The sequence below is a fragment of the Rhinolophus sinicus genome, linkage group LG01 (genome assembly GCF_036562045.2).
Source record: "Rhinolophus sinicus isolate RSC01 linkage group LG01, ASM3656204v1, whole genome shotgun sequence".
Taxonomy (NCBI): Eukaryota; Metazoa; Chordata; class Mammalia; order Chiroptera; family Rhinolophidae; genus Rhinolophus; species Rhinolophus sinicus.
Window position 1 is genome coordinate 41,399,304 of NC_133751.1, and position 14,168 is coordinate 41,413,471.

At 33.2% G+C, this 14,168-nt stretch overlaps 1 protein-coding gene across 5 annotated transcripts in view; it reads left to right on the forward strand.

The window, feature by feature from the left end:
- The window catches only part of NAALADL2 (N-acetylated alpha-linked acidic dipeptidase like 2), a 1,208,457-nt gene that overhangs the window by 1,003,580 nt on the left and 190,709 nt on the right, over positions 1-14,168 (forward strand). For all 5 annotated transcript variants that reach the window (XM_074328105.1, XM_074328114.1, XM_074328118.1 and 2 more), the window contains one exon: positions 1,842-1,988. In XM_074328105.1, the coding sequence (XP_074184206.1) occupies positions 1,842-1,988 (147 nt within the window). The remainder of the gene's footprint in view (positions 1-1,841; positions 1,989-14,168) is intronic.

Consider the following 14,168-nt stretch of genomic DNA (forward strand, 5'->3'; position numbering starts at 1 on the left):
CGGCTGAGTGTGAGAAACCAATGATGGAACATTGGTCAATGTCATGCCTGCTCAAGACATCCAAATTCACTTAAAAAATAAAAAAAAGAAAAATAAAAAAAATATATATATATATATATATATATGTATATGTATATATATACATACATATATATATGTGTATATATTCTGGCTAAACAAAGAGCTTCACAAGTTCCAGTTTTTAACGCCTGAGTCTCTCAAAAACACTGAGAATTTTTACATGATATAAAGTAGTTTTTATGCTATTCATGATCTAGTACTTTAAGATAGCTCTTCTTTGGGAATATTCAGTACCCTCCCTAAACTGTCCCATGTATAAAACCTTCCGGAATCTTCACCCCAGGAAGATATAAGAAGTGAAAGAGGATTAATTCTCTTTTCAGAAAATTGGGCTTTCAAAAGAAGCAGAGTGGTAGGAGTCGCCATAGATAGCATCAGGTTGCTGCTAATTAGACTGTGTGGTGGAGTACTCTTTTTTCTTTCTGTGTCCAAAGAGCTTAATTACCCAAGATATTTGTAAATAAAATTAGGCTGAAACCTGACCTTGTTTATATACACTCACAAGGCTCTCCAATTTAATTGATTTTAACTTTGTTGCAAAGATCTTTCTATTAGGTCCTCAAAGAAAATTGGATAGGTATCAAAACAATACTATCTGTTTAAAAACTCTAACACTGTAGTTGGAAAGAAAAGTCAGAATACTTCTGAATATTAAACAGCTTATTTCCAAATCTTTATTAGTATATATATTTTTAAGTAGTTTTGAAGTTGTGTCATGCCAAAGAAGCATGGGGTGAGGTGGGGGGGATGGGTGGAAGAATCCATTGATTTTTGATTCAGTGGCAAATGTGTTTTGAGTACATACATTCTGCTATTAGGTATGATGTTCTCTCGTGTTACTGTCTTATTTCCCTCACGATTACTGCTGAGGGCATTTATAATCTTCCATGTTTCATACTTGAGACAATAGCATCTCATAAAGATTCTAAGTTTGGGGAAATTTTAGTAGAGAAGACATTTTGAATCAATATTAATTTTAGAAATTCTTAATTTACTTGCTTTTTGAGTATGTTTTTATTTTTGTAAAGCTACTGTTGTTTGTTTCGTGTGCTAGACTGCTCTTAATTTAAGAAATAATAGTCTATCTCCTTATATTTCCCAGAGATTGGACTTCGTTTTGTGGTTCTGAATGGCCCACAGTAGTTGTTGACATATGTTCTTAAGAGGTGGGAATATGCTTTTAAGAAGAAATGAAGAAAATTCTTACTGTGCTTTTCGTAAAACATTTTAGCACAATGGAATTATATCCTACCAAGACATCCTTTAAATTTATGGGGGGAGAAAACAAAAATGAAAAAACTAAACATTTTCAGGGACTCACATTCTTTAACAATAGTTCAAATTAAGCAGTTTATAATATTTCTGTGATAAAAATGCTTTTGAAACAACAACAACAAGCAAAGCTTGATTTAGGTCAGTGCTTGTCACACTTCAGTTAGCATCAGAATCCAGAATCATAAAGGTGGGTTACAACACAGATTCCTGGGCTCCATTCCTGAAGGTTTCCATTCTGGAAGACATGGGTGGATCCTGAGCATTTGTATTTTTAATAAGTTCCTAGGTAACAATGATCCTGCCGATCTATGGACCACATTTTGAATAGCCTTACTTTAGGGATGACCCGAGGAGCATAGTTTGTGCTAACAATTATTTATTTATTTGTTTGTTTAATTTTGTAAGTTTCAGGTGTACAAAGCAACATAATAGGTAGACATTTACATCCTTCACAAAGTGCTAACAATTTAAATCGTGTTTTTCAGAAAAATAATTTCAACTGTTCCAGAAGAGCTCAGTGCCCAGACACAAATGTCAGTTCTGTGCAGATACAAGGTGATGCCAATTATTTCATCAACCATCTTGGAGTTCCTACTTTGCAGTTTGCTTATGAAGACATCAAGGCATTACAGGTAATTGTTTCTAAAAATGCAAAACCTTCACATCGGCACACAATATAGCAGACATGCAGAATTTGATTTTATCTAGGCTATTTGTCTTTCTTACCAAACAGGTCACTGGAAGCTGCTTTATTTAGAGTTATTCTTGTTGTTCAGAGGCTTTGTAACAGTATTTGAAAACATCAGCTCTTTTCAATACTGTTGAATTCAATTAAAAAAGATTTATACTGTCACTCACATTTTCACAGTGTGCTTTGCAACAAGAAATTTGCAGTAGTTGGATTGACATCAAAACGTAATTGCAATCTTCAGTATTCACAGAAACAGATGACATGTGCAACAGCTTCTCCTCTCCTTGCCCAAGGAAAAATGCATTTCATGTGCTGTATATTAATGTTTGTCTTGTGGATTAGCTACCCAAAGTTTGTCAATAGTTTTTCTTCCTAAAAAGATACTTTATTTGTGTGAAGATAAGAGGCTTTTTCCAAAGCATTATCACAGAGGCATGATTCACCTTAATTAAGTTTGTGTTCATCCATCTATTGGACTTCAAGCATTTTAATCTTTCTCATATTGTGTCACAGGAAACTTTCTCTGTAGATAAATATTTTATGTTCTTTTACAAATTGTGCATGCCTTTCGGGGAGCTCCTTAAAAGCCTTTAGGGTGTCCTGCTTGATAATTATTACATTAACAAAACAGTGGCTGGAACATAAAGACTGTTTTGTTCTTAATCATAGATATTCCTGAAATGCTCTGTTTAAATTTTATGTTTATAAGCTGAGCTTCTGATGTGCAATTTTAATTTCTGATAGGTTTTAGCAATATTTAGTTTTCTGTTTCTCTGCAACTTCCCCCTCCTTCCCTTCTGCCCCCTTCCCTCCCGCACCCCTCGTTTCTTCTGTAAATAACTAATAATCACTAAGGACGTAAATTCATAGAGGGAGAAATTCTGGGTGAATCTTACTGTGATGAGATAAATTCTTGGATAATACAAAGTAATCATTATGATTTGTCTGTTTTTTACATTTGGATTTTCATGTGCTATTGTTTGAAAATGAGGTATATGTGTAGAGGTATCTTTCCTTTTACACAAGTCCACTATATGCACCATAATGAAATCCATGTATTAAGAAATTAACTCAATTTTAATTTTCAGCTTGATCTTTCTTAATATCTCTTCATCATTCCCCCATCTCAGCCCATCCAGCTCCTGTCATGTTAACTCATTGAATGATAGCTTTTATTCAATACATGTCTGTTCATCTTGGTTGAGTTTTAAGCCAAGACTTTAAAAAGGAAATATAGTATAGCCTTGGGAATGGCGCTAATAGTTGACTCCTGACTCTGATACTTACTAGAGAAATTCTTTAACCTCTTTCAGAATTATTTTAGAGATGAGGAAACTTGGTATACTTATGCAATCTACTTCATAGAGCTATGATAAGGATGAATGAGACTGTGCGTGTAAAGGGATTAGCTAACATTGAGCATATAACAAGGACTTTGTCAACTATAGCTATCATCACAATTATTATTGTCTGCTTAGTAGGTCCAATGTGTTAGTGGGAGAATTTCTAAATATTTTAGGTAGGAACACATTAGTGGAAGGGAGGATCTTATTAATTATTAAGGACAATAAGCGTTAAGGCATATGAGGTGACATTTGACTTGGATCAGTTGAAGGATATGAGGTGTCAATAGGAAGAAGAGTTGGGAAGCAGTAGCAGTGACTTCTAAGAAGGTACTATCATCACTGTGAAACTCCTGAGGCTAAAGTCTATCTGCTAGAACCAGCTTACTTTAAAGAAGCTAATTATTTTTTCCCCCAAATTATACCCAGACTATCTAACTTCCACCATCAAAATCATTTTCTACTATATGCATCTCCAAAAGAGTAATTAAAAGACAATCCACATGTTTTTAAAGAAACAGCTTTGTTTATATACCTATAGTGCAGAATATTTTTTAAAATAAACTTGTCCCATACAAAATATGAAAGGTTGACGTGAGGTAGTTTTGTGTGCTGAACTCTTCAAAGAACAGACGACATCTTTGTTTTCTGTGTTAATCTATAATAAATATTTGTATATATTAAGAGGAATTATAAACATTGAACGGTTTTATCCATGATGTAAAGATCAATCTTATATCAATTAGTAAAGTAGATAAAGAAATTAGAGCTTTTTCATGAATTTGAAATTAGATTTAAAATATAACACATATATTTATGTATTATATATATTATACATATAATGTATAACATTTTATTTGCCACCTATTGAGTATTTACTGCATTATGTGTTTTTACTTCATCTCATTTAATACTTCCAATATCCCTCCCTATGAGTCAGCTATTATTATTAACACAGTTTTGTTTTTTTGTTTTTTTCTTTTGTTTTTGTTGTGGACGAAATGAAACATAAAATCTAGTAGCTTATCCAAGGTCATAAAAATAAAAAATTGCCAAGACAGTTTTGAACAGTAAGCTCGTGTTTTCAAACTATTACACTAAAGGTTGCCAATTGGAAGCTGAAGGGCAAGATCCAGTCTACAAATACATTTTATTTACCTGTGCTTTATTGAAAAATTGGACTTCTAGAAACATTGGGCTCTTTTTCTTCATGGACACGATCAGCTAAATTGTGCATTACTCACTAGCTTGCCATGTTCTCTTTAAAGAATCTTCCATGTTGTTTTTCCTAGAGTGCAGTTAAGAATAATATTTCTTCAAAACCTGTTTCTATCAAATATTGGGAAATGAATGATCAACCTAAAGCATCACGTTTCACTAGACTTGTGTTAAAAATATTATGCACTTTGCCCCTACTGACCCAGTTCATTATGTCTGTATTCGTTTTGAGTAAAATAGTTAAAGTGGATAATTCTACAGTCCCTTTTACTTTAAAAATTATATCTGTGTTCTAAGTGAGCTATTTTTATGATATGTTTTTTTGAGCAATTACCTAGTTAAAATTTATTTAGGTGATTACAAAGCAAATCTTAGTATTTCTGCCATTGTTTAATCCAGAAAGATTGATTATGAATCTGTTATATTCAATTCAACAATGAATAATAATATTAGAAAAATTTAACTGGTAGGAAAATAAACTAGTGCCATAGACACCACTTTTTATGGACATACTGGACATTATTAGTTCTAAAATTAATTTTTGATTAAATGTGACATTTTATAATTTCTATCCCAAATATTTCGTACTCTCCAAATCCCCATCAATACCTTTTCCCTCTGGCTTCTCTGGATGCTAATGTATTGTGGAAGATTGCTTGAAGCAACTTTTATTTTAGCTTTTCCGTGGGTCTATTCTATGATATTTGCAATAATTAAATTTCACAAATGCAAAGCAATTTATGGATTTGCCATATGTTAGAAAAATCCCTTGTCATAAAATATTGTCCTGTTAATTGAAAGGTCTCTAGTTGTAAGCTTCATTTAAATAAGGTTTCTAATTTGTAAACATTGTTGCACCTGTTAGGAGAAGCATTCTGTGCAGATTAAATGTAGTGCAGAGATTGCTGAAAAGGAAATGAAAGACAGATGCCTTCTGATTAACAGTGCAATATTTATGACAGGCTGGTGGTCCAATGCACATTTCTTCTGTCACTTCACATCTGTTTCACATAATTTTTGTTCCAGATCAGTATATTTACTCTCTATAGGGCATGTCAGAGGGTCTGGCTTTCTTACTATAGCAAAACATTACTCCATGCCCTAGCAAGCTTTATACCACAAATTGAAGCTCTGGTTCCTCACTCTGTTTAACCTTTTATTTTTTGCTCTTCTGCTCAAAACATTCTATTTTAAACCCAATTTACCTCTATAATGAAGGATTTAACATTTAAATGATAATGAGATACAGGGGTATTATAACTTTTGTATAGCAGGATTTTTACTCATAATTGTTTCAATATCATTTAGTAAACCGGAGACTGAAAAATAAATAGCATAGTTGTTTTGAAACTCCTATTATTTTTAAGTTAGATGACTTTGATATCCATTCTGATTCTTAAACTGATATACAGCAGCATGAGTGCGTGTTTGTGTACTTTAAAAATAATTTATGCAGATGCAATACAGATACAGTACTATAATATACATATATACATTTTGGAGCAAAGTAACTAATAGTTTACATATTGATTCTTCAGATTTTATTCTACTAAGTAGAAGAAGAACTTACCAAACTTGTAACAGACATCATTTTTTCATTATATTTCAGTTTGGAATTTAGTCAGTATTATTGTTATTTTAACAGGTAATAACAGTTCAAACATCGATTGAAAGCTCTTGGCTTAAGTAATCTAATAGTATGTGTAACTATGCATAATTGTACTGATGTTTTGCAGTATCTGATAGAATCTGTTTCATGCTGATAGCTAGGAAACTTACAAAATGTCACTTAGAAATAAGAAAAGTGTGCCAGTTGGCAATGGGACAGAAAGGGATTCTTAGTGTTTTCTCTAGTTCGTTACTGATCTTTGTAACTTATTTTAGAAAAAGTACTTTCAATGTCAATCAAACTTTATGGTAGTATTATTTTCAGATTAGGCTTACTTCATTAAGGGCTGAGATTCTCAAACATTTTGTTCTAAAAACCCACTTATCCTCTAAAAGTATCAGAGACTCCAAACAAAAGGGCTTTTGTTTATGTGACTATTATACGCAAATATTTACCGTAATAGGATTTGAAACTGAGAAAAAGTATGCTTATTTATTAATCCATATAAAATACCAATAATAAACTTGTTACACATTAATATAAATAACTTATTTTTATGAAAGCAAATTATATTTCCCAAGACAAGAAAACATAAATTAGAGGAATAGCATTATACTTTTTTGCAAATCTCTTTAATGAGACAATGTAGGATAGTTGGAGTCTCATATCTATTTCTGCATTTAGTCTGTTGTATGTTGTTTTGGTTGAAATGTATAAAGAAAATCCGGTCTAGTAGTCTTTTCATATAATTACAGATATTTTTCTTTGTTACTACCCTGAAACTTGATAAGTATTATTTTCCTAAAGGTTAGTTTCAATGTGGAAGTAAAACCACATGAATGAAATTTTTTACCTTGCACACTGTGAATGCAGACTGAAAATGTGAGTGTGAAGGCATGTAATGTCACTATTATTATGAAAATAGTGTTGATCTCAGGGACCTTTGAAGTTCTCTGGACAACACTTGAAGAAATGCTGACTTGGAGAAAAATTTTTGGTTAAACTAGTTTACTTCATTCTTAATAATATCTGACAAAGTGTTCAACATCGCTCTTTTTCAAAGATTTGAACTGTGATGCTATATAAACCTGTGTGTGTCTTTTTCAGTCATCTTTGGGTATCACCATCCCATTCACCTGACAAACAGCATGAAGCAGGAAATATAACACTCTCATAAACTGTGACTCTACAAAGAATTCCACTTCTTAGAAGCTTTCCTTTAGAGGAGAAGGTTAAACCCCAATCAACAAATCAACAGTTATAGAGCAGACTTGAAAAGCTTTGATTGTACAGTATATGAAATGCCTGTCACAGAGGGAGTGCTATTAAAGTTGCTGTATGCTTGCAAGAGCCTGAGGAGTAAACACAAGAAATTGAAATATGAGACAGATACTGAAAAAACAAAGAATGGAGAAACTCCTAAGACTCAAATGGATAATTCGAAAGATCATACTTCAAATTGCCTAATATTTTGAAATGGCTGCAAGGAGGACAGATTTCCCCTAACTCTTCCCCTTGCTTGGAATTCTAAATAAGAACATTTATTCCAAATGCCTATCATCATTGGATGAAAATATATGGCATATGCACTATATTTTAACTCTAATGCTATTTTCAGGAATTGTGATCATCCCTGTTATGAGGCAACTTCTTTTATAATGAAGTTTTTGATAATTTCAATAGTAATAGTTACAGATGGGTTTATTGATCAACCATGTTGTAAATTTGGCTACATTTAAGTTAAGATCATAGGGTTAAGATACCCTGTTTGATGTGATTTATTCAGATATTCAATTCAAATTTATTTAGCCAGCAATTATTAAGCATATGGTGTAATGCAGCACTACAGGTGAAATATAAAGATGGATAAAACACTCCTTCCTTCTCTCAAAGTGTTTACAGTCTAGATTGGGGCTCAGACATATACACAATCAAATAAAGTACCATTAAAGTTCTTTTAACTCACGTCCACTTAACCAACTTGTGGGGTTCCTTGGCAATTTACCTTTCTTTAAAACACAATGATCAGTGGCCAAGGCTCTTTGAAGCTCATCACAGGAAGCCTGTTTCTGAATTCTTGCATACTTGTATCCTCTCAGAATCAGTGGTAAGCTTTTCCGGAGTCAGCTATATTCTCAGGTCTATATACGCCCATTTCATTTGTGATGAATAACTAAGTAATTTTAACTGCTACATAAATGTGAATAATAAGAATGAAAAACAAATTTACTTCTAAGAAACCTATAGTGATAACCCTCTAGAAGCCGAGTTTCTAATAAATAATCGATGTATAATGGACCAGGCAACTTGTAAAGACTCGTGAAAGTTGTAGGACTCTAGATACATTATGCACTCAGTAAACTTCATAAATATCTATAATAAGTCCACTTTAAATAAAAGGCATCTTGAAATGTAGATGATAACTAGGACAAGAAAGAAATAATAAAACTTTATTCAGAGGCTAATGCTCAGATTAAAAGACTTTACATCAAAAGGCTTTACATCAAAATTTTGGCCAATACCCATGCACTCACAGGTTTTAAATTAACATATAAATATTTTACATCTGTATTTCTTGGTTGTTGTTTTGTTTTCTTTTTTTACTGATTATTTAATTGAACCAGCTTCTAAATTATTAGCATGCCAACTAGTGGGACAAATTATATTGGCTAAAAGAGCTTCAAATGTAAAGTAATAGAGGCAGGGTAGTATCAAGGAAAGTTCTATTTAACAAACACTCATATATATTTCTGGGAGACATTTTTTGTTGTTGTTGTCCTATGTCCTTTAAACATGTTAATCAATGTAATTTAATTTTTGTACTTGTAACTAGTACTTACTAGGAAGGTACTAGTATTACTTCCATTAAAGATAAAACTGAGACACAAAGTGGTCAAGTAATATGGCCAACATCATACATCTCATAAGTGGTATTATAGAATCTGGTTTCAGACCTAGCACACTAGCACCAGATGTGTGGTTCTAAAGTGGTTCTAAAATGCTTTCCATCTCCCACTACATCTATAGTGCGGTGTAATGCTATGGTGCTGAATTCTTTTTTTTCCTAGTTTCCTATACAAATGTTCTAAACATTTCAACTTTGACAATTCTCAATGTTAAGCAATAGCTGGAAGTGGATACAATTTCTTAACTAAATTTAAAATGAGCCCGTAATTTATATATGACAAAACTGATACTAATGTTTCTTATAATAATTTTTATATTCTTTTACAAAAAAAAATAGAATCTATAATTTTATTTCCAAGTTAATTTTCAAAAATGAGGAGATGGACAAGTTGGTCTCTTCTAATTTCAGTGACACATTTCTTTAAGTAGAATATTTTGACATCTAAAACCATTTTGTGGACTACTTTATATGACTTGCTTAAATGATTAATTAAAATGTTAAGAGGCGTTTTGGTAACCCTATGCTGTAACTATAAACTCCAGAAGGAAATGACGTATCTGGAGTTCATGCAGCTGTGGATGACGACAAAGGCCATGAGTAAATTTTCTTGTCCATTCCTTAATCTCCACAACTTCTTTATACTATTTTGTTTGCATCTGGAATTGCAGTTCTTCAACATCTGTTTCACAGCTTATAGTGTTTCACACAGAACTTATAGTTTCGCTTGTTTTTTTTTTTAATAAGCAAAGGTTTGTATAGAAGCTACAGTGAAAGACACAACAGTGGCCATCACGTCTCATAAATACAAATAAATAAATAAATAAATAAATAAATAAATAAATAAATAAATAAATAAATAGCAATGGCTTGAAGCCAAGGCCACTTGGCTTACAAAGATCACTATTGCTTCCTCCCGAAAGTTCTGGCTTTTTTTATTAGTCTCAAGAGAGCTGCAGTTGTCTTCAGTCTCCTTTCATGATGTTCTGTTCCTATGATTTTAAATTAATGGAGAGAATTCTGAAGGAGAACAATGTATCAGTATTTTGATTTCTATAGTTTATTGTCAATAGCTTTAGCATTGAAATTATTCTGACCCATCTTTCTCTTATCAGTAGAGAATGTTTTAAATCTAAATAGTGTATTGTTTATGTAGTACTGATAAGTTTGTAAAAGTAGGAAAAAATAAACAATACCTTTATGTACAAGGTCATGTCCCATTCTTCTTTAAATTAACATCTTGTCACTTTATTTTTGTTCATTTGTAACTCTTATCAGAGCATTAGAAATTTTACAGGTATTTCATGTTTAGAGATCATTTCTACCTTATGACTCAGGAATATATACATGGAATTTTAATTTAAAACTTTTGTATGAATAACTCTGGGAACTATTCTTAAGCATAATACAATCAGATTAAGACATTGCACATGGCAAAATATTGAGGTTAAATTCAGGGCACTTTTTCTGTTTGTATTGGTCACATGGTCCAGGTTAAGAATGGTAGCCCATTGACTATCATTGGTTTGCAAACTCTCAACAATTCAGGGGCGATTTTGGACAACCTCAGTGGTCAAAATAAGACCATAGGCTTCTTTGGTTACAGGATGCGTCTAAGAATGGTGGGTCCACAGATGTGTGTGGCCCAGACTTTCTCTGATGGACTCATAGATTCACTGACCTTTAGAACAACATTGATCATTTAATCCAGGTAGCTTAATCCATTCCTCTGTAGTAAAAGGAAATAGAAGCTTAAGAGATTCATAAAATTGAGTGAAGAAGTTAACATTAAGTACAGACTTAATTATTCCTGCTCCAATGCTTCTAGCTATAGCTGCCCTCTCCTAAACTCCTGTTCTGTATGTTCTCCTCTTTCTCTTGCTTCTTTCTCAGCTTTCTTCTCTCTGTCCTGCTTTATCTGGCTTATTTTACCCTTTCCTGCACATATGGCCATACTATTCATATATTTTCTTTCCTTTTCATCCTCTGCTTTTTCTATATAATTTTCTACTCCCTTTCTGTTTCCCTCCTATTCTTTCTAATTTTAATATTTTAGTTGACTCAGGAATTTAGCCTCTTTCAACAGACTTTATGTCTTTAATTTGCTGACAGGTGAAACTGTAGCCTGGCTTTTCCCTAACATTTCAGGGTACAAGCAATAGTGCAAATGGAGGCCATTATACCATATGGCTAAATACTAAATATTTGAATGTTGTAAATTAAACAAATATTAAATAAAAATGTTCTTACCTACTGATTTGACAAATACATGTTTAAAATTATCGAGAAGGAAGGTTTTAATTTAATATTCTCAGATGCCTGAGCCTCCTATATCAAAATGCGGTGACAAGGGAAGAACTGATCCCTTGTCCCTGACCCTTGCTTCTTGACCTGCTCTTCTTTTTCTGCTCACTCTTGATTCTGTCCCACACTGTGAGGTGCCTTGTATACGTGTATGTGGACATGTGGTCTGTGCTTCTGAGCAAGGTCTATAGCACCTGTAAACAGCTGTTCCTAGCCTACTCTCTGGACCGAGGGTTGCACACTGGAGACATAGTATTTGCTGGAGGTGATGGGCCTGGAGAAGAGGGCTGCCCAATCATTGGAAGCAGATATGGGGCCATCTGAGCAGGGAATTCTGAGATCCTAGAAATCATAATAACTAGAACTTAATCTATAAAGAGACTAATGGGCTTTGAGGGGACACATCCATCTGTATTGCTTTAGCATCTAAAGATGTTGGGGGGAAAAAAGAAGAAGACTAAACTCTAGAACATGAAATTTAGGTATGCCAAACTATGGAGAGTCCTGATGTGGGACAGATAAGTATTCTTGAATAAACCTGCTCAAATGTCTTGAGTTTATTACCTAAGTTTTGCCACTAAGAAAATTTGAGACTGAACCAATTTTTACAGACTCATTGGAAATATCAACAGGGTGCTGGCCTAACCTCCGTTCTAAAAGGTGTGGCTATTCAGTGTTTGAGACGTTGAAGCGGTAAGATACGCAACACAGCAAATCACTTCTAGTATATGTTTGAAAACATGTTCCAAAATTTCAAGCTTAAAGAGGCATGAGAAGAAATAAAAAAAAATATCAAAAGGAAAATTTTTCAGTTAAGGAGAATGTCTGGGATGTGTATTTTAAAGTAATTTTTATATACTTTCTGTGCAAAGGAATGCTTGATGGAACATTGAACAAACTCTGGGCAAACTTCAAATGCTAGCTCTCTGTCATCTACTCAGTTTTACAGATTATGATTACATACTACTATGAAATCAAAATGGTCCACTCTTTTCTTGAAACAGTTATTGGAAATTTTACATTTATTAAATGAGTGAATGAATGGATGAATACATTTTTTAAATTAAGATTTGTATGCTACTGTGTGCATACAAATCTTAATTATTTCCCTCCTTTTCTCTTCCTTCCTGCCTTCCTTCCTTCCTTTCTCCCTCCCTCCCTCCCTCCCTCCCTCCCTCCCTCCCTCCCTCCCTCCCTCCCTCCCTCCCTCCCTCCCTCCCTTCCTTCTTTCCTTCCCTCCTTCCTTCCCTCTTTAATCAAATTTTGATCATGCTAGGTGTATGTTGTTTCTTTTCATTTAAGTGAACATTAATAGTTATTTATATTATTTTGAAACATAACCCATGATATAGTTGTATCATAATTGATGTAATTGTTCGTCTTTTATTGGATATTAACTTAGCCTGCATTGTTCTATTATTATAGATAATCTTTTGTGGGACATTTTTAGAGTTGATATATTTTCCTCTCTCTAGTTCTTCTGGGAAAAATACCTAAGCATAAATTTTGTGTCAAAGTGTGAATATGTTAAGCCTCTCGACGTATTGAAAAAGACCTTTCTGAATGGTGGTACATTTTAAAACCTTTAAAGCAGAGCATAAGTATGTTGTTTAATCTCACTCTTACCAACAGTATGCATTAAAAAGTATTTACCAGTCTGATAGGCAAAATTGATACCCTGTTGTTTTAATTGATTTTTTCTTATGTTACCTTTTTCAGTATTAACTTACTTATTAAAATATTTTGAACGGGCATTTTTTGTAGACTTCACATTTGGAAATGAATATGTTGGTAGAGATCAAGATAATTAAATATCATTCCACATATAAAAATAGATATAATATAGCACAGATGTTAACTGGAGGATCCACCTTAAAAAAATTATAAATTTGTAATTTAATAATCAGTACCAGGATGACATTTATAAAGGAATCTATGTTCAAATTACCAAGGCATGAATCCTTCTGCAAATCAACATGCTCACATTTTAAAGGCTGCACTTCAAGAAAATTTAAAGCATTTGAAGCCGTGAAACTGGAAAATAGGAAATGTGTGGCAACCATGTTGACAGGTGTCAGAGATTGCCTTATGAAAGTCCTGATATATTGCTCCAAACTACTAAAGGAAGTAATACATAGAATCCCTGCAACAAGTTCACAGTCATTTCTAAGAAGGTGGGAGAGAGGGAACAATGAAAAGAATTGGAGTTCAACATGTATATAAATCAGTGTTTAATGATTCTGAGGTCATAATTTTGAAATTAAAGATATTTGCTTTCAATGCTGAACAAAGGTATATGTGTATGCCTGTATGCCTGGGGATGTGAACAGGGTGCACAGTGTTAAGAGCCCAGGTCATGATTAACGTCTCTGTCTAGTGGGCATGCCACCCCTTCAGAATAGCCGGTGCTGTTACTACACTATGATTCACCTGTACGGCAACAGAAAAATAGACTTGTACCGCACTGTACTCTATCATTCCCCAATGTCATTTTTCAGGAGGTGCCATAGGAAAAAGTGACATTTCATCATGGGTGGGTGGGTGAATGGGGTTTAAAGTAGAGGTGGAAGATACAGATTTCTAAATATCAATGCTATTCATGATAGCTGTATTTTATCTCTTTTGTTTAACATTAGATTCTGTCTATGTTTTTGTATATAATATAAAATTTTGTTAATGAAGAATGGGATTTAGCTTATTTTAAACAGAAGATTTAACTCCACTGCTAAAATAAGTACCAGA